Here is a 21734-nt window from a genome sequence, read left to right on the forward strand (position 1 = left end):
TTGTTCATTGACGCCCTCAGGGCAGAGGGAGGGTGGGGTCAAGAGCAGGGAAAGCAAAATTCCAGACGGATACTAGACCAATCAGACGTCAGGCTGTGGTCAAGAAAGCAAAGACATCAGGATTGGGTTCTACTACAGCCGAGAAGCAGCACACTACACAAAGAACAGAACAGAAGCCAACCTCTCATTAAAAAATCATTACATGCTCGTACAACTTAGAAGAAACCAATCTGTGGAGAACTGTAGACAAAAGTAAGTCCAAGGCAGGGATGTCTTTCCTCATAACTTTTTTTTCCCAAAAGGTTATTTTTAGACTAACAATGGGTGTAAAATCTATGAAATAAGATAAGTCCACTCTGTTCCCATCCATCCAGCACCAAAAAAAGGTACAAAAATGGCTGTGCTATGTATCCAAAATTTTATTTTGAAAGAAAAAGAAACCAGAGAAAAGAGAAGGCATGCAGGCAATTTTTGATTGAATGACTATGCACTAGCCTTTACATAAATGTATTAATATTTATGTATACAAGCCATTCCACAAACACTTTTAAATCACTTTTCTATATTACTTCTGTATATTTTATGATATTATACATGCATCTATTTAATTTGCAACTTTTTCATACAAATTTCAATTTATCTATATTTTCAATTTATTTCAGACTATTTCTTTATGCATCTACAACAGAGGTTCCCAAACACATTCCTGGATGCCCCCCAATGCTGCATGTTTTCCATGTCTCCTTAATCAAACACACCTGATTCAGATCATCAGCTCATTAGTAGAGACTCCAAGACCTGAAATGGGTGTGTCAGACAAAAGGAGAGATACAAAATATGCAGTGTTGGGGAGGCTTCAGGAACGTGGTTGGGGACCACTGATCTAAAATGACAATAAAGAGCTTGTCACGATCACCAGCTGGAGTGCCCTTGATAGCCACCAGAGGGCACTCTACCCCAGACTACTGCCACTCAATCAAGGACTATATTTCCCATAATCCATTGCGCGGAATCATCATGCCTGATTACATTTAACTGTTGCTCATTGGCTTGTTAGTCTCTGCCTATATAAGCCTGATTCATTCTGTCAATCATTGCGAAGTCTTGTATGTGTCAGCACTGCATTTCTGAGCGCTCATTTGGTTTCCTGTTCTTTGGTTTTAACCCTGTTTGCCTGTCTCTCATGGATTTCTCCGTTTGCCTGTGTTCCTGTGCCCTGTTATCGTTTGGACTGTTTACCCTGCGTTTATGACCTTTTGCCGGTTTTGGATTATGTCTTTGGATTACCCTTCAATAAACTACTGCATTTGGATCCTCAGCCATCATATCTCGGAGCAGTACATGACAGGTCTAGACTTACTAGAGAAAGGAACAAAAGACATGAGTGACAAATGTATATAAACCTCTAATGGCATTGAGATAATGGAACCAAAACTAATGAATATCAAATGTTTGCCAACTGCAGCAGACAGAGTTAACACTATCCTGATAAGGTGGTAGATCTTCTAAAACAGATTTTAAGCATAGTAACTGCACTTCAGTTACTTTGAGTAAAAGCTAGTTTTACAGTGGATCAAAGTGCCACACTTAGGTTAAGTGCAAGAAACACAGTCCAGAAACACAATAAAAAATGGTCAAGATTTCATTGTTTATTGCAATCTGCTGAAAATCACTCTCTTGCTTAAGTAATAAAAATGATATTTGACCAAGACTGCAAGACACTTAATTACAAAGGTAAATTTTACAGAAACATGTTTATATGTTTTATTTGTTGACATTAATATTATTATTATTATTGTTGATTATGCATATTTTTTAATGAGGAAAAAATGGACTTCACCTTTAAAGTCCTGATGTCCCTTTCTGTTCAAAGGCCATTCACACTGAAACTAAAGAAACTGACAACTTTCACACATCACATAGATGATACACAAAAGCAAGAACTCTGTATCATTCCTTCAGCTAAAGTCTTCTCATGCACAAGAGCTGAAATGCAGGTTTTGGAGAAAACTTTCACAGACCTGCAGAGGAAGAATGTCAAAAGCTGTCACCACGGAGACAAAGCCTTCACTGTGCATGACCCATGGGAAGTCCGGGATGAGCCCGTGTGAGAAAGGCCAGTGGTCCTCATGAGCGCCTGTTCTGAAAGCTGAAAAATGGCAGAGCACCTGCATTCTCGCCTGGAACTGAACAAGTGCAACATTCCAGAGTCTGAAAAGGCTGCTACATTTTACCACCTGGGAGACAGAAAAGCCCTCCAAGCGGAGGAGTTCTGGCTTAAACCTCCTTAGAATGGCTCAGAATGGGTCCCGCATTCTCCACCAAGGCTCATGATACATGCTTGACATGTTGCACAAAATGGAATTCCACCCTGGATCTATGAAAGGACTTATTAGCATATGGAGAGCAGTGCTGGTGCCACATTCAACACTAGACTGTAAAAATACTGATTTAGAATATAATTTTAATTTGACAAACAAAATTATGAGCTTTTATGAGCTCAGATTTTATATACAATGAACTAGTCAGTTTATAACATACTGTAACATAAAATAGGGACAGTTATTTCACACAATTGCAACTTTCTATCTCACAATATGACTTTGTTATTTAACTTTATAACATAATTACTGGCTTTATTATTTTACTGAGTCAAAAACAGACTTTAATAGAGAACTTTACTAACTCAGCTCTCACAGATCTCCATCTACCTCAGCTCTGCATTTTCGTATACCAAACAAAAAAGGAAAACAGGCCAGACGAATCGAAAGATGGATTAGAGTCTATGCGCTTGCTGTTACCAAGTGATTAGCTCTTCATCTGGGAAGTGCTTAGCAGTCATACATGTTCCTTTCACCAGCATCCAAATCGACGCTTACTCCTTTCAACAGTGCTTAGACTGCTAAACAAAAGTGTCTTCGCAGACCTTTTGTTCTCAACATGTACAATGGATTGGAATTTGTAGAGTCCCTTGCAGCGATGCTATTTCAAAACACATGCACCCAAAGCTACAGAGCTCAACATGTAAAGCCCTATTTTGACAAAACTAGTTTTCTTGGAGGATGTTAGGTAAATTTGTGTTTCATAAACACATGTTGCCATTATAATCATTTGAGCACTGCGTTTTTGCACAAAACCTCAGAGAAATTACACAGCACATTATATACCGTTTTTTTTGCTAACTCTGGATTCCTGAGAACTCTAATCCCATCCGGATAGGAAAGCCTGTCTTTTTATTTGTATTATTTTTAATGTTTTTGAAAGAAATCTCATTAGAAAGTAACTCATCAAAGATGCATTTATTTGATAAAATTAATATTGTGAAATATTATAACAATTTAAAATAACTGTTTTCTCATTTAATACTGTCAAAATTTTAAAATGGGAAAACATTTTTTCAGGATTTTTTGATTAATAGAATGTTCGAAAGAACAGCATTTATTTGAAACAGAAATATTTTATAACATTATAAATGTCTTTACTGTCACTTTTGATTAATGTCCTTGACAATATATTTGGGTGAATTTTTCATGTCAGAATATATGAAACAGCCATTACAGTACAACACAGACAAACTCATCCAGAGACACAGACGGTAATACTGTAAAAGCTATAGCTTGTCATTTCAATGGGTTTAGGCCACACAGTTTTGGATTTAGATTTATTTAACACTTTAACAGAAATGTATGTGAAAGAAATAGCAATATTTTTTTCCTCAATGTTACTTTATACAAGGCAGGAAGCATCTGACAGCCCCATCTACTATGAACTTCTCCACACACAAAAACACACACTCACGCAGCAGGTCTCCCATCACCAACAAACAAACTGAAACTCTACATAAGTGCTCAGATCAGAGAGCGTCTTCAGAAAACAGACTAGAGCTACAAGCTCTACAGAAACCCCCGAGACATTTAAAAGCCAGTGATTGATACAATCCTCCATTGTTCTGTATCTAAACAATTTCTCTGCGACAAACTTCTTGCCTGTTCAAATTCACTTCAACGATACATTACTGCTTCCACCACTCATTCTCAAGTTCTTTCAAATACGAAACACTGATTCACGTTAACTTGTACAATCTTTATTTAGTTGAATTCAAATGAAAGTCATACCTTTTATATATTTGTAAAATTATAAAGTGTGACAACAGTTTTCTTTTTCAAATCAATTAAGGCAGAGAAACACTATACATCCCATTCACAGTCTATTTACCATTTTCTTATGTTTTTGTTCTATGTATGGTATTTATTTTACTTTATTTTACTTTATCAGTTTCAATGATTCGTTCAGTTCACTGCATGCACTGAATCATTTGAAGCAGTTTCTCACTCGGAGTGTTGGATGAAGCAGTGAACCTACAGTCAATTAAAAGCAAATCTGCAAATGCACCCTATTGTTTGCCAGCGATAAAGATCTTTATTAGTTGAACTGTGTATGCTGTCTGTGAAAAATTCCACAGTATCAACTTCATTTGATTTCAATACAGCCAATAGCCTACATTTTACAACCAAACAGATTATTACGCCACAATAACACCAATACTATGTAGCATTTCTTTACAGGTTTTTTTGGCCATATATCTTAATTTATACATTAAATAAGCTACCATTGTTCAGAGAGTATGAAATGAACACCCGCGGTCATTTGTGGGTAGCGCTGGCGACCTGTTCGTCTTGGAATTTAATATATGATGCGATCTGGGAAAACCGGTCGGATAGTCGCGATGGAACGTTTTCAGTAAAGTAAAAAACAAAGGTCGAACGTCTTTTTTTTTTTTTTTTTGTCAAAATTGGGTTTTCATTAAATTATTATTCTATAACATCTTGTCTATCATCTCTGAAAATATTTTGGCAAAATTAGCCTGTTAAGTGCATAAAAATAGCGATTTATAGTGGCAAACTGAAAAGACTGTCTTTCTCTAACATTACTGTTTAAGAACACACCCGGCGGAGGTAAAAAAAAAAAAAACGCCCATAGTTTTCCCTCTCTTAACACTACAAAGACAGTTCACCTATCAAAATAAACCACATAACATGTTGAATGAAGGTGTATTAATGCAAATTTCCTGCCAGTCATTTATAAACTACGGCACACAAAGTTTTTTTTTTCTAATACAACGATATCATGAGAAGGCGGAGCACAAGAGAACAACAGAGCTATAATGAACACACATGTTCTAATTATGTGTTTATTAGAGGTTGAATTCAAATCAAATACTGCCAAACTGCCCATACTACTTCTAAATAGGATGTCTACTTCATAAAATGTATGAAAATATAGAAATATATGGATCAGATCACTCAAATAAATGGAGGCGCCCTCACATGGTCAGTAATGGAGCTGGGATGTCATCTAGTGAAAAAGCTTGGCACTGCGCCCAAACAAAATCTTACTGAAAGCTCATTTTTGAAATATATCAACCTAAAATTTGTAATGTTGACATATTTGGCTTTGATTTTCTTGCAGTTTAAGAGTTAAACATGTTTTGTAATATATTGTTATAAAATATAAAGAATTATATTTTACATTTTCATAAACGTAAACTTCTATAACTTTGTTTTTTATTATTTCACTTTCCTAATTTATTGCTATTATTAACTGCCAAGTGTCTTCTTTAAAACAAGACCAACCTTAGGTCTATATTCCAAAGCAATCTTGAATTACCTGAGTTTTTTTAATTTTTCAAAAATCTTGTTTTTTGGTTGTGCATTCCAATTAATATCAATTCAACTGCAGTTGGTTTGTTTTGATTTAAACCTTCATAACTTAAAAAATACAGCTAAGTAGCACCATAAAACAAAATAATAACATGATAACATAATACTAAACATGTTTTGACAAAAATGTTAAAAACGGAGTTATCTCGTTTTGCAACGAAACTCTTCATATTATATATATATATATATATATATATAATATGATACACACACACACACACACACACACACACACACATATATACACATATATACACGTATATTATATATATGTTTTTTTTTTAATATATATATACTTTTACTTGAGTACAGTTTTTAGATACTCTACCCACCTCTGGTTCTGGAGACTATCCCAGAGTGTCAGACCATGGGCAGGGAAACACACTGGAAGGATACCCAGTCCATCACAGGGTTCCATTCAATTACTCCAAACACAATTCTTCAATAAACCAATTAAAAGCCATGCATCATCCAGCTTCAAGATAAAGACATAATAGGAACATAATAACAAGGACTTATTGACAATCAGCAGCAATGATACAATAAAAAAATTAAAATTATTTATATATATATATATATATATATATATATATATATATATATATATATATATATAAATAAATAATAAAAACAAGATTGCAAAGATACTAGAAAAAAAAAAAAATAGTAGTACTGCTTACTCACAACTTTTATGTGTTCAATATTATAATTATTACATAAATAAATACAAACGTGCTAAACTCATATCGAAAGAGAACCCTTCCAATTATCCATTAAGAATCCATATTCATCATAAACAGATACATCAGATATGACTTCTCATTTATTTGAAAAGTGTACTTCATACTGAAGTAAACTTACAATCACCAATTAAAAATGCATTTTGATTATTTTGGAGCACCGGCATCAATATTCTATGCAATCGGATCCCATATTTGAGTTTGTTATTCTCCAGAAATGAAAACTGCTTTGCATATATGGAAGGTTGCCCAGACCAAGATTAGATTTGTTTCTGAAGAGGAATGAGATAGCACTGCCATATTCAAGCAGAGAAGTGTTGATTAAACCCCTCTTTTTCTCACCCTTTCACTCTCTCTCTCTCACTCTATCAGCTTATTACTAAGCAACATCGCAAAAGTTTTGTTTCACACAGATTTTTGAGGTTGATCTTCAAATGCTCGGAATACAAATGCACGCAGCATATGCAAATATGCACACTTACATACAACACACAAAGATAGACATATGGACACATAAAAATAACTGAAAGTTTCAAATACCAGCATACTTGGCTCACATACAAAGACATTGCTGCTGGACAGGCAGATGGTGGCAAAGGATCCCCGAGAGTCTTAATAAGGCGCTAGCAAAAGCTGAAGGATAGAACATCAAACTTGATCTGTTCCCTTACTGTTCTCATGGGCTTCTGTAATGAAACCCCCCTTTGAGCAACTCTAGAGACGAAGCATAAAACTTTCTCACATATAAACACCCAAAAGACAAAAGATAATATAGAGACATTCTTCCCACAAGATATTCAGTAAGATGGGAGCGTGCATACACATACTCTTTTGTCTTTGGTCTAATAATTAGAGAGTCCCCTCCAGTCAAAGTAGACATGTATGCAGTTCCCAGAGGCCAGAAGTGACTCAGAGAGAATGACTGAGAGATTCTCTTGTTTATCACTTCGTGAAAAACTGTAGTAATCCCCCACACTCCCTCCCTCTCCTGCTCCACTTGCTCTCTCCTCTCCTCTCCTACTCAAAGAAAAGGAAGAGTGAAGTAGGACGACAAACAGACCTATTTCCATCTCAATGAGGGCCAGGGATTCGGTGTTCTTCCTCACAAGAAATGACTTTCTCTCTCTACTCTCTCCCAAAATGCTTTAAAGACCCCATGACGTTGCAGTTTTGTTGCATTTACTCCACTTTCATTAGCTTTGAAGCTAGCGTACTCTGTAGTGTAACACATAAGATATTTCCATTAAACATTTTGTCATTCTCTTCAAGAAAACATGCTAAATATCGATGACTCATCCTGCACTCACAGGTTTATCCAATCAACTGCCATCTAGAATGAGAATGTCCCTCCCACTAACAATAACTACAGCTGACTAGCAAGTAGCAAATCTTGGATTATGTCTGTGATGACTGTGATAACTAAAGGTGTGAGCCCCTCGATATTTAAGCTCAAACTATTGTTTTTAATAGACATGCATCAACACAGGAAAGCAAACTGCGCTCATTAAGTGATTTCTTGGGGTCTTCAACTGATCTATACATAAGCCAAACACTCACTGAGCTGATTCTGCACAGAGAAGCTAATTGGGTTTAATTGTTTAATTACAGTCTTAAGCAGATAATTTCACTATGGCATTTGCTCAGCAACTTCCTGACAACCGCTGTGGAGCCAAGACTGCTTCATTTCAGACAAACCTTCCTTAAGGCTGGTACACACCAAGCCGATCGGGCAATGTCAGGCCATTTTTGAGTATCAGTCGGCTTAGTTTTTCTGTGTATTCCACATCGTTGGCTCTATTCTAGTCGCATGTTGAAGCGCAGCTTTTTGGCCGAGCAGCAGCCGACTACAACAATACAACTGTGACCACACATTAGCAGAATTCTACAATATGCTGAATTGATTTAAAACAACTTATTTGTATTATTATATATTTACATATTTTCAGTCAGGTAACCTAAAAACGTGTTCATGTGGTAATATCTGGTTTAATTAAATACAAAATATGTAATAACTGTAACCTGACATAATGACTGAATCGAACTGTAAACATTAGGACACCAACAAAAGTCATTTTTAAGGCTCAGATCTAAGAAATAGTTTCTTAAACCTGATAATTTGGTATCTTTATTGCAGTCATTGCCATTCTTTAAAAGCAATAAGCCACTCAGTGATTTTACCACAGTTAAGGGGGGTTTTAGGGACTTTTCATCATGCCTCAAAGGAATATAGGAATCTCTAAACTTTAAAACAATGCAAGGATTAAATAAGCCCCTGTCGGTTCAGAATCAGATGGTAAAGCATGAAATTAGCACCCTGCTAACATACACTAGTGAAAAAAACAGAAAAAAAGATTAGATTCCCTGGAGTGGCAGGGGAGAGAAGTATCCAAATGATGTCTATCCTTTTCATTGCCCTTGTCGCACACTGTCTCTTATCTTTAATTACTCTCTCATCCTCTCGTCTGAATGCGCACTACATTAGAGATAGTCCTCCACTTCATCTCTGCAGCAGATAACTCAAGATACACCAAATGCCAAGAAAGAATCCAGCCCTGTTTTCATAAAATGTTTTCTTTCTTTAACTTCTGTAATTGGTTTAGATACACAGATATGAGCATTCTGAGCTGTTTTTGCTCTGCTTATATAAATTGATTTATCTATAACTATAAGTGCATCTCTCATCCAATTATGATGCGAAACGCCAGACCTTCATCGGATCCTAAAGCTTTTAATTCCTTCATTCGGCTGTTAAATTACAAACGTTCTTCATGACACTAACTGATTATGGGTACATCAAAAATTCTGTCTATGAATTAGTTAAATCACATGGGTAGTGATATATTTCCATGACAGAGGATTATGGGAGGGCATCCACTCTGCAGGGGCAGGGCAGTTGTACCGTGTTATTTGGGGCTATTCTGGGATATTTTGAGGTTTGGCCTGCGTTTAAGACAGATGTTGGGCTCAACTACTGTGTCATGGATTTGGGTTCCATTGGCAGGGCTTACTTCGTCTTTCTTGCTAGGTTTCTTTAAGTAGCCAAAGTTGCCCACACATTGAAAAAAAATGCAATCAGACCAAAAAAGATCTATCAAGAATGTATCTTTAATTTTACTTATGCATGTGAAAAAAGGTGAAAAATGTGCAAAGCGTCTTAAAAACAGACCAGCGAGCAGACGTTTCAGCCCACGCTTTCTTCAATGCTCAGGTCGCTAGCTTTCTTTGCAATATCTCCATCTCTCTCTGTCCAGCGTATCGACCCAGTTGGATCCTGAACGTCCTGTTTCCCTGAAATACTTTGGCAGTTGACTCATTCAGCTAACCACATTCTTCCAGAGCTCCTTCTCTGACGATCAGACCTGCACTATACTCTCTGCGCATACAGACAATGGAAAAATACTCAAATAATAATTTAATCATTAGGTTTTAGAGAGCCCCGACAAGTGAAATTGAAATGTGTGAGTGGAAAAGAAGACCAAGAATGTGAGGGAGAGGAGAAAGAAAGAGAGATTTATTTGTGTACATAAGTCAACCTCCTGTCCTGTCCTGCTCACTCACACTCTCTCTCTCTCTCTCTCTCTCTCTCTCTCTCCCCCACACACAGACACATCTACTCTATCCTTCTCTCCACAAACTAATGCCACAAGAGACACACAATTCAGAGAAACACAATTCCTTTAAAATGTGAAACTCCCTTACACGCTCTAACATAATCAAGTTTGCAGAACACACTCCAGTCACCCACAACTCACACATACACTCCTTCAAGAAACATTATACAATAAAGTAAAATCAGAAAATATAACTATAAAGCCTAGTGCAGATGGACAGAGAAAGTCCAAAAAAATACCTGCTACCTGCTTGAACTACAAAAATATCTTCAGTAAATCTTTGGCAATGATCATTGTAAAGACAGACACACATCTAGTCATAGGCAAACTTTTGACTAAAGTCTGCTTCACATTGCAGCTTATTTTGGTCAGAAAACACCCACTTAGACAGGAATAGACTAGCTGATGGACATGTAATGCCATCAACAACAGGGTTTTTATTTATTTCCTTTTTTTTAGCACTGGGTTTACATAAAATGTATTACACCACAATTATAGACCAACATGGAAAAGGACGGACGGACGGACAGACGGACAGATAGACAGACATTCGACTACAATTTTCGGACTAAAAGTATTACGGATTACATTAAAATAAACTCAGAAACATAGCGGAACACAGTTCTGCTCAAGGATCTCTCATTTACGAGCAACTACAGGTAAGTGCTTTCAACACAACTGTGACAGTTTCAAAGATTGTGAAGCCACTAATTTGGCAAACTTTACAAGTGTTTTCCAGTTTTCTGTGCAATATGCATCAGACGCTCAGTGAATGGACTGCGGGTGGTCCGTAGGCGTGCCGTCTAAGGCTGAGACTAGATATACAAACTCATGCATGTACTCTTACAGCATTTTAAACACACTGCCAACAATCCATCTCCAGTCCACCAATACTGAGGAGGCAAGTGCCAAGAGCATCTTTTCTCCTCAAGCACTTACCGGACTGACCCTCCGACTCAGGGCTCGTCTCAGACTCCATAACTTCACAGAGTGCTGAACTGCTGTCCAACCACTGAAAAACTGTGCTGAAAGGAGACTGATGGAGAGGAGAGAGAGAGAGATAGAAGAGGTGCTCCCTTCACTCTATGCGTAGAGAACCACTCTGTGCCCCAACTTCTGTTCTGTGTTTGTCTACTGCTCCAGAAAGAGAGACAGAGAGAGAAAGAGACAGAATGGACGCATTGTGGTACACATGCAGATCGACTATTCCTGTAAGTTGCGTTCTCTCTTTTGCTCCTACTTCTCACATGCTTCTTAAAGACACAGTATCAGTAACAATACTTTTCACAAGCCTGCATATTTTACTAACACTGTAGACTCTTCACAGAATGAATTAATATCAGTAATGAATACCAGTCATGTAACAAACACTACACTGTAAAAGGTGACAGCAATAATGCAATAATGCACTATGATCTCTTTCTAAAAATTCCCTGTGATATACAGTATACTATATATCAAACTGCACACTGCCACATTAGTCTGTATGAGCGACTAGCATACTGTCAGTCTATTTCAACGAGCCATTAGTTTAGCATTATTTTGTAAAACATCCTGAAAACATGATAAACCTGAATGAGCAATAGGACAACAGCTTTATAAATTATGCCTCACTCTGATGTTTGCCTGTGAGGTTAACAAGCTACATTCACTAATAATGATTTAAAGGCATTTTGACATGTCAGTGCCCAGCATTGTGCAGAAGCTGTGTTAGCCAACCGAGAATATATTACACTAAGAAACTCAAAGAGAAGTTGACATTACTATTATTAGGTATTTAAGGGATTTGTTTTAAAGCCTCTCTGATGAGTACATGTGTTTTTAAATTGTAGTGTTGATGTACAGTACATGCTTTCTGCTCTTGGACCCCACAGGAAAAGTTCGGATGTTTATGAATCAAGCTAGTGAAGTTGTTTCTGCCCTCGCCCTCTGGTGCAAGACATCAAACAGAAGGTGCTGTAGTTCTCAGGGGGAGCAAAAGTGAGCTATGAGATTTACTTCAGTTTCGCTTTTATCTTCAAACAGTTATCCAGTATGGGGTGGGGCACACAAGACACACACATACAAAAACTGAAAATACAGTTATAAATCGGATCATAGATTAATAACACTAAAATAAAATATCCTATGTGGTCCCCATAACCCATAACCAAGTGTGGTAAGTAAGCAAGCAAGCAAGCGAGTAAGTAAAAAGTATGTAAGTAAATATGTAAATAAATAAATACATGAATAAATAAATGATCAGGATAATATTAAGATGAAAGTCTTTGAGTTTAAAAACAAATGACAAAGTTAAAAAGTCTTAAAATCTAAATGTCTGTCAAACAAAACAAAAACAGCACAGTGATTAAAAGCAGGGCATACTGGAATAGAGTCGTATGAGTAGTTGAGTAGTCTTTGCAGTTTTTTTTTAATTGCTTTGGTGCAATTTACACTAGCAATTGGTAAATTTTCAAAACTCTTAGAAAAATAATCACAACAGATCATCATATGTGCACTTTTTTCAAACATTTCAGCATATTTTCAATTGTGTTTGTACAATACACAAAATCACAAAGTATCCTTTTTTTTACTACACAAAAGTGTTTCATCTACAGTATATAAATGTTTCATTCACAGTAACTGCCTTTTATAAAGCTTATACTCTCAAACTTTTCATTTGCATCTCCTTTCATTCAGTTTAATAGATTTGTCTATTATTTAAATCCAACTGATCTTAATGGTTAATCATTTGGTACACCTAAAAACAGATTCTATAGATATAGTTTCTACTTATAGTTTCTATTAATAGTTTCTATTTGTTTGCAATTTCCGACACGGATAACCCAAAGTAACGAATTCTTTTTACATTTTAAGTGATTTATTTTAGATTATAACAACTATGTTCAAACTGTGTGTGTGTGTGTGTGTGTGTGTGTGCGCGTGTGTGCGTGTGTGTTTGTTTTATGATTTGTTTGATTTCGTGAGCACTTAACCTCATCTTAAAAAAAAAAAAAATACTAATTCCTATCCTTTCACTTCCTCTAATCCCTCTCTATTGTAGTTTAGGATAATCTGAGCACTGCCTATAACTTGTATTATGAGCACTTCTTGTCTATTTGCCTCGTCATGACGACTCGCTTGTTGTATTCCTCACTTGTAAGTCGCTTTGGATAAAAGCGTCTGCCAAATGAATAAATGTAAATGTAAATGTAAATTTATGAGGACACTATTTTGACATAAACATGAGGGCATTTCATGATTTAAAAACTTTAAACACATACTAAACAATGTTTTATTAAAAATGTAAAAATGCAGAATGTTTTCTGTGATGGATAGGTTTAAGAGTAGGGGTAGAGACTGACACATTATTAGCACTTATACCCTAATAAAGGTCAACAACAATATAGATTAAGTTATATGGCACAGTGAGAACATTTACTGTTTTGGCAGCAAAAAACCTCATGGCCATTTCATAACTTAACAATACCTTTTGATATCAAATTGAGTAGATACTTTTAGATAATAGATAAATTACAAACATTATGGATTTTATGCCAATTATGTGATTGAAGTAATGTACAGTACAGTCCAAAAGTTTGGAACCACTAAGATTTTTAATGTTTTTAAAAGAAGTTTCGTCTGCTCACCAAGGCTACATTTATTTAATTAAAAAAACAGTAAAAAACAGTAATATTGTGAAATATTATTACAATTTAAAATAACTGTGTACTATTTAAATATATTTGACAAAGTAATTTATTCCTGTGATGCAAAGCTGAATTTTCAGCATCGTTACTCCAGTCTTCAGTGTCACATGATCCTTCAGAAATCATTCTAATATGCTGATTTGCTGCTCAATAAACATTTATGATTATTTTCAATGTTGAAAACAGTTGTGTACTTTTTTTTTCAGGATTCCTTGATGAATAGAAAGTTCAAAAGAACAGCATTTATCTGAAATACAAAGCTTCTGTAGCATTATACACTACCGTTCAAAAGTTTGGGGTCAGTAAGAATTTTTATTTTTATTTTTTTTTAAAGAAATTAAAGAAATTAATACTTTTATTCAGCAAGGATGCATTAAATCAATCAAAAGTGGCAGTAAAGACATTTATAATGTTACAAAAGATTAGATTTCAGATAAACACTGTTCTTTTGAACTTTCTATTCATCAAATAATCCTGAAAAAAAAAAATATTGTACACATTAAATGTTTCTTGAGCAGCAGATCAGCATATTAGAATGATTTCTGAAGGATCATGTGACACTGAAGACTGGAGTAATGATGCTGAAAATTCAGCTTTGCCATCACAGGAATAAATTACTTTGTGAAATATATTCAAATAGAAAACAGTTATTTTAAATTGTAATAATATTTCACAATATTACTGTTTTTTACTGTATTTTGAATTAAATAAATGTAGCATTGGTGAGCAGACGAAACTTCTTTTAAAAACATTAAAAATCTTAGTGGTTCCAAACTTTTGGACTGTACTGTAAGTGTATTTTCTAATGTGGCATCTGTTATTATTGTAATTATTTCAGCAATAAGGGTGATTTGAAACATGTATCTTGCATTGTTTGCTATTGAATTAACTGATAAAAATACTAAACTAAAAGAAGATCATACTGTTGTGTTTCTATTATTAAACCAAATGTTCTCATTAAATATCACAATGATCTTGTGTTTTGAAACAGTGATTATGTAGAATGAAAATATGTACAACTAGAATGAAAGCATGAGGTTAGGTTTTAAAAGAATGACTAGCTGTGTTACAAGTTTGATCATTTTGGATTTTTTGTACTAAGAGTTTGAAAATGTACAACTTACTTACTTACTTGTGTTACAAAAACTGTAAAAGCCTGGTTATCGGTTGCAAAATTTGCATTCATCTATGAAATCAATAGTCCACTTGCTTGAAGCTCAGCTGTGTCGCTGTCTTATTAAACCTTATTAATAAATTGAAATACTTGTATGTCCAGCATAGCTATAAACCACAATCTGAAAATGTACATAACACACACATAGACACATTTGTTTCACTATATTTGTGAGGACATCTCATAGACTTCCAATGTTTTCTGGTTAAAACAAACATGATTTGGTCGATCTATAAGCCTTTTTAACTAGTGAGTTCTGACTCACTAGTCAGTGTTCAACCACCCAATACACCCTAAAAGGGTGACTTAAAAAGTAAATTTGACAGAACCCATTTTGCAGCATCATATACATGGGACAAATACAACATTCATTGGTAGACCAGTCTAATTCTACAAAACAACATCAGCAAATAAAGTATGCAAACATCATATAAAAAAGTAGTTAAAAAAAAAAATACATAATGAGTATAAAAGCTAGTCAGAACTGTAAGAACACAACACTGACAGAAATATGCTTTGCCAGAAGAACAGAATATTGCAGCCAACATCCTCCCCTGCTGGCCTCAATAAAAATGACAAGCCGCAAGTAACTGTGTGTAAGGTAGCGAGAATAACTTCTTTGGGGGAAAAAAAAAAAATTGTCACTACTGTAGCATGGTCTGTAACAAGTACAACTCCTACTGTAAATATTTGCTCTTTTCAGTAAACAGCAAATGTGTTTGTCTTTGCAAATATATATAAAAGATAGTTTGTGACTAAAAAAAAGGGAAAATTGGACCAATGCCTTATAATTATGATTAATAAAATAAGTAATGATGGTTTTATCAATAGGATATGCTTTTCCAACTTCGTTAGTTATTCAAGATTACTGAAAAATATATTTTTGGATGTACAAATAGTTAATTCTAGCAGATGAAATAATTTAAGACCCGAACATAACTGGAAAACTACAATCAAAATGATTAAATTCCATAGGAGACCCTAGATAGACCTTTTTTTTTTAACTGTGTTATAAACATGTAGGTTAATAGTAGTGCACTCACTGTTGTCCACTGAGAGATGACATTGAAATTCCGGGAACTGCGTCTCCACAGGAACACTGATGGTGCGACGCAGCAGTCTGGATTTGCAGGTGTCAGTCCTGTTCCCCTGTAGAAGCAGAGGGTGTATCTGAGAATGGGACACATAAAAGAGAAACAAAGACACAATTGAGTACATATTTGGCTGCTTCTCATCTCATGATTAATATATTTAATTTTAAGAAATTCAAATCAGACAGACAATCAGATTAAGCAAGACACAAATTCGTCTCAGGTTACGTATGTAACCATAGTTCCCTGAGAACAGGGAACGAGACTCAATCATGCATTGGGGAACGTCAAACATGACCCAGTGTCTGAAAGCCAACTATCCAACAACTCCAATCCTTATTGGCCGGCGACAGCCTATGACATGGTGCGACCCGGAAGTATAAAAGGAGAAACAGTCAATATCTTTTCGTCTTGAGGGACTGTTCAGCATGCAGCCCCGAAGCATGGAAGGGTAACGCAGAGTCTCATTCCCTGTTTTCAGGGAACTATGGTTACGTATCCTGAGACGTTCCCTTTCGAAGGGAAGTTCAACTCTGCATTCAATCACGCATTAGGGAACGATATACCCACGCCACCATGCTTAAGGAGAGTGCATGCCAAAAAATGGCTAGACAAACGTCAAGCAGTTTCGAATGAAACGCCAGATAGCAACTCACCCTCGGGTCACACAAAGGCTGTCAGTGACAGCATTCCCTACGGCCAACAGCCCAAGCTGAGCCTCAAAGAGGCCTTCCGTAGAAAGCCTACCAAGGCCGCTAAAGGCATCTGGGACCAACTTTTCCGAGGAAAAGTGGTCCCTTAAAGGGAATGTGGCCAGGGAACCAAACCATAAGGAGGTTAAATTATCACCTGGGGCCCTGGCCAACCAGAAGTGTATTCAGTAGGATACTGATAGCTCTCTAGTAAGAGGATACACTACAACATACGCTAGCATGTTCAAAAAAGGCGGCCAGAAGGCCTAAAACCTTTAAGACACACGGCGTTAGTCTGGTGGCCATTAGGGTTCTAGGAGCAAAAATAGAACCAACCTAGATACTAGGTAGCTATTTAGCTCAACTAGAGTAGAAACCCAGACTCAAGGAGGCTAATGTAGTTAAAACCAAACCTCAGTAAGGTTTAAGCACAAAAACTCACCCCTGAGAGGTCAGCCACTCGGAAGAGCACTCAGAAAAAGCACCTTTTTAGTCTCAAAGCAAGAGGAGTACATAACTGAACTCCAACATGCTACACACATATATATATATTATATATATATATAGGAGGTGAAAGAAGAAGAGGAGAAGGTAGATATAAATTGCCCTTATGTAGCTGGGGAATCGATTACAAATGGTGTTTACAATTAATCACCCATCTCACTCTCACTTCTTCCTCCTTCCGTCTGTCTGGGCTCAGATACAAATCTGAATTTTTCCATGCCCTCCTGATCTCAAACGCGGAGATCAGGAAGGAATGGAAAGTTTATGGGAGCTGCAACGTTCACGGAAAGAAAGGAACCGCCTTTCGTCGAGCCGTTCGCGCATGGCCCCTTTCCTAACGCGCTCTCACGGCAGCTGCAGCCTGCCAAAAAGCGCGTCCCAAAAACACCAGCAGCTCCGCATACACAGCAGCCAAAGGAGCGCTCGCTGCCGGAAGCGATGACGTCATACACGGACGTCATCATCACCCAACAACTCATCCTCGTCAGCCCAGGGGAAGCTGAGAGAGAATACAACTTTCTCAAACTTCCCAACAAGCTCACCTGCGAGCCCTATGATTGCAGCCGCCGTTTTGCCTCAGCACAAACGGGTCCAGAATCACCAGGCACAGATGCAGACACCTCTTCCCTTGAGGAGAGTGCCGAACGAGAACGGAGCGTCCCGATAGGGAGACGCTCAGAGTAAACAACAGACAAACACACAGACAGCGCCCTCAAGCACTGTCTTTGCACGCTCCTCTCCAGACAGAAACCGCCCAGAAATGTATATATCAAGTGTCAAAACCTGGGACAGGGATGAACACTTGAACACTTGAACTCTCTAATGTTTGTAAGGCATATTAAAGAATCCCTTACCGGAGTTGATATAGTCACGATCAGACAGAACAGACCCGAAAGACGAAAAAGATACTAACCGTTTCTCCAGGCGCTCCTTTTATACTTCCGGGTCGCACCATGTCATAGGCTGTCGCCAGCCAATAAGGATTGGAGTTGTTGGATAGTTGGCTTTCAGACCCCCAATGCGTGATTGAATGCAGTGAAGTGAAGCGAAGTGAAGTGAAGTGAAGTGAAGTGAAGTGAAGTGAAGGCCAGGTAATGGTAACCCATACTTGAAATTTGTCCCTGGCCATTTAACCCATCCAAGTTAGTGCGCATACACATTAGGAGCAGTGAGTAGTGAACACAAACAGTGGAGACACACACCAGGGGCAGTGGGCAGCCATTCACTGCAGCACCCAGGGAGCAATTAGGGGTTAGGTGCCTTGTTCAAGGGCACCTCAATCGTTTCCTGCCAGTATTGAGAATCGAACCCATAACCTTCAGGTTACAAGTCTGACACTCTAATGGTGTGGGGGATAACCATTAGGCCACAACTGTCCAATAGAACAGGCACACAGATGGACAGAATATGACTATATTATGACTATATTATTCACTTACTGAATATGAATATTGTTATTTCATATATAATGCCATACTCATGCAAAAAACAAAACAAAAAAAAAAACAGGTAAAGATCATCATAAGGACAAAAATATATTTTCAATACAAATAAAATAATATTGAAAAATAATGCAAAATATAATTTCATGGACAGTGATAAATATTTATAGCCAGAATACTCAGTTCACTCACTATTGGCAAGTGAAGAAGATGGTGTCAAAAAAGGAGATGATTTTGAGAGGAAGACAGAAGGAGAAGGAGGAAGAGAGAGCTTAACTCTGGGGAATTCAGTGTAAGATCTGGGTAACTCTGAATGTCAATATGACCTTGCTTACCTTCCCAGAATCATGTTTCCAGCACACATTCCACCCTCATGGAGTTAAAACCAAACTCTCTGAATGTGCATTCTCTCGAGTCTGTGCTAGTGTGCTTTTATTGTTATTGCCAACCATGAATTTGCCCTCAAGAAACAGTCCACATTCAATTTCAGCCACAGCAATCTGGTTTAACTAACAGTCCAAACTAATACCACTGACATTTTAGTTTCATGACTGTGATCATTTCCAAATACTAAATACATGAAGTGAGTGAAATTTGATTCATATCATTACTTGTTATATTAGCACCAGCTTGTAAGCTGATTATTTTCTTGACCTGTACTTGAGAGTGATCTGAATTAAATAGAACAACATACAGTACTAAAGGGCTTGTCATATATTATAGCACACAGCTAGTTAAAAAATACTATAAAATAACCCTAATATACTAAGGTACTAATATACCTTAACAGAAAACCTTATAAAAATAAAACGTTTTATACACAGCTAGTTATAAATACTAAAACCTAACCCACACCATAAACAAAAATTTAAATTGTTTTTATACTGTTTTTACAAAAGAGGACATTCCAAAAAAAAAAAAAAAAAAAAAAAAAAAGTATCAGATTTAGCTTACTTCTGTGTACAAATTTGTCCCCAAGTACACACACATAAACACATACATCAATAGCTAGTATTTACCTACACCATTTTGTAACATTTTGTATTAAAAATTTAAAGCAAAGCTGAGGTCGTTTTTGTTTCCCCATACAGTAAATTTCATAAAAAGACAACAATGTATTATAAAAAGGATCTAAAAGCTGCAAAGGCCGAGCATCTCTGCTAACTCATAGAAAATAACCAAAAATAACCAATAACCAAATAACCAAAACAATCCAAGGTTTTATTTAGTATAGTGGCTAGATTAACAAATAAACAGATATCACCTGAGCTGAATATTCCATCACAGTTTAGTAGTAGTAAATTTCTTCACTGATAATATTGAAAGCATCAAAAATACAATTATAAAATGTACAACCTTTGACAGCATCTTCTGATTCAGGCTCAATTATCCACCCCTAAGTATATTTGTTGTGCTTTACAATTATACAACAGGAAGAGCTAAAATGTATCGTTATTACATCCCATACTCACTTGTAGCAGAAGAGTGTCTTCTCAATATTATTAACTCCTTTGTCTCTAGTTCACGTCCCAAGAACCTTCAAGCAGGCAGTAAAGCCTCTCAAGAAACCACAACTAGATCCTAGTGAATCGGAAATATGATTTTGATGTATGATTTTCTTTTCACACTGAGGACAACTGAGGGACTCAAACACAACTGTTAAAAAAGGTTCAAACATTCACTGATGCTCCAGAAGGAAACAAGATGCAATAAGATCTGGGGGGTGAAAACTTTTGAACAGGATGTATGCCAAAATGTACACATTAGAGTTGGCATCAAAATATGTTCCAAAATGTACACATTTTTCTTATTTTGTTTAAATATCATTGTTTTTCATTTAGTACTGCCCATTGGAAGCAACAGAAGATACTTGCATGTTTCCTGGAAAAAAATTAAGTACAATTTACCTTGATCTTCAAATTCAAAAAGTTTTCACCCCCTCGGCTCTTAATGCATCATGTTTCCTTCTGGAGCATCAGTGAATGTTTGAACCTTTTTTAACAGTTGTGTTTGAGTCCCTCAGTTGTCCTCAGTGTGAAAAGATGGATCTCAAAATCATTCAGTCACTGCTGGAAAGGGTTCAAATGTGCAAAAAATGCTGGAAAACTGAAGAATCTGCAGGATCTGGAGAATTTTTCTGAAGAACAGAGCTCAGTTTAACTGCTCAGAACAAACAAGAGACTCATGAACAACCATCACAAAACATAAAAACAGTCATCAGGTAACCACACACAGTATTAAGATACAAGGGTTCCCAAACTTTTGAACGGGGTTATTTTAATAAATTCAGCTATTTTTTTGTCTTGTGGACTATATGTAAACATCTTTTATTTAAAATATCTTACTCACGACAGTAGTAAACAAAAAATAACATGCATTTTGTATGATCTCTCTTGTTTTGTTAGAAATTTTCACATTTTCACAGATTCTGAAAGGGGTCCCCAAACTTTCGATCCCCACTGTGTAAATTATATATATATATATATATATATATATATATATATATATATATATATATATATATATATATATATATAAACATGGAATTAGTTTCCATTGTTATGCTGATGATAATCCAGCATTAGCGTCAGTTCTGGCAGGTCACGTCAGTCAAGCTTGCATCAGCTGACTCCCAGGTGACTCGTGTCAACCTATAGGAATACGACGTCTATCACAGCATCCATATATAAGCTCCTCAGTATTATTAGTAGCTATCGCATTTCTCAGGAGCTAATTACCCTCCTCCATCCCCAGCTCCTCCTCTCTTCAGTCAGGACTGGCCTTATGATTCCCCTGAATCAGACTAATTCTTGAAATATGTGTACATGTTAAATTATTGACATTAATGATATCTGTATATGTTGGTTCTGTTCTGTTTACCCTAGGGAGGTTATTGCTGCTCTCCCTGCTCTTATCCATGCTAGGCTGCATGGATGTGCAGGGAGTTCTTGCCCAGAACAGAACCATACCGCCAATACAAAGTCTATGCATTATCAATCATATTTGACAATAGTGGTCCTGACAGAACTCAGTTATATACACTCACCGGACACTTTACTAGGTACACCTGT

General features: G+C 36.5%; 1 protein-coding gene across 6 annotated transcripts in view; it reads right to left on the reverse strand.

The window, feature by feature from the left end:
• The window catches only part of dab2ipb (DAB2 interacting protein b), a 179479-nt gene that overhangs the window by 120296 nt on the left and 37449 nt on the right, over positions 1 to 21734 (reverse strand). For 4 of the 6 annotated variants that reach the window (XM_048188492.1, XM_048188491.1, XM_048188494.1 and 1 more), the window contains one exon: positions 15978 to 16104. In XM_048188492.1, coding sequence (XP_048044449.1) covers positions 15978 to 16104 — 127 coding nt within the window. Of the gene's footprint in view, positions 1 to 11010; positions 11161 to 15977; positions 16105 to 21734 lie in introns of those variants that run through there. The other 2 variants (XM_048188493.1, XM_048188497.1) reach the window with 2 other exon arrangements.

This window comes from Megalobrama amblycephala, linkage group LG4 (genome assembly GCF_018812025.1).
Source record: "Megalobrama amblycephala isolate DHTTF-2021 linkage group LG4, ASM1881202v1, whole genome shotgun sequence".
In the NCBI taxonomy this organism is placed as follows: Eukaryota; Metazoa; Chordata; class Actinopteri; order Cypriniformes; family Xenocyprididae; genus Megalobrama; species Megalobrama amblycephala.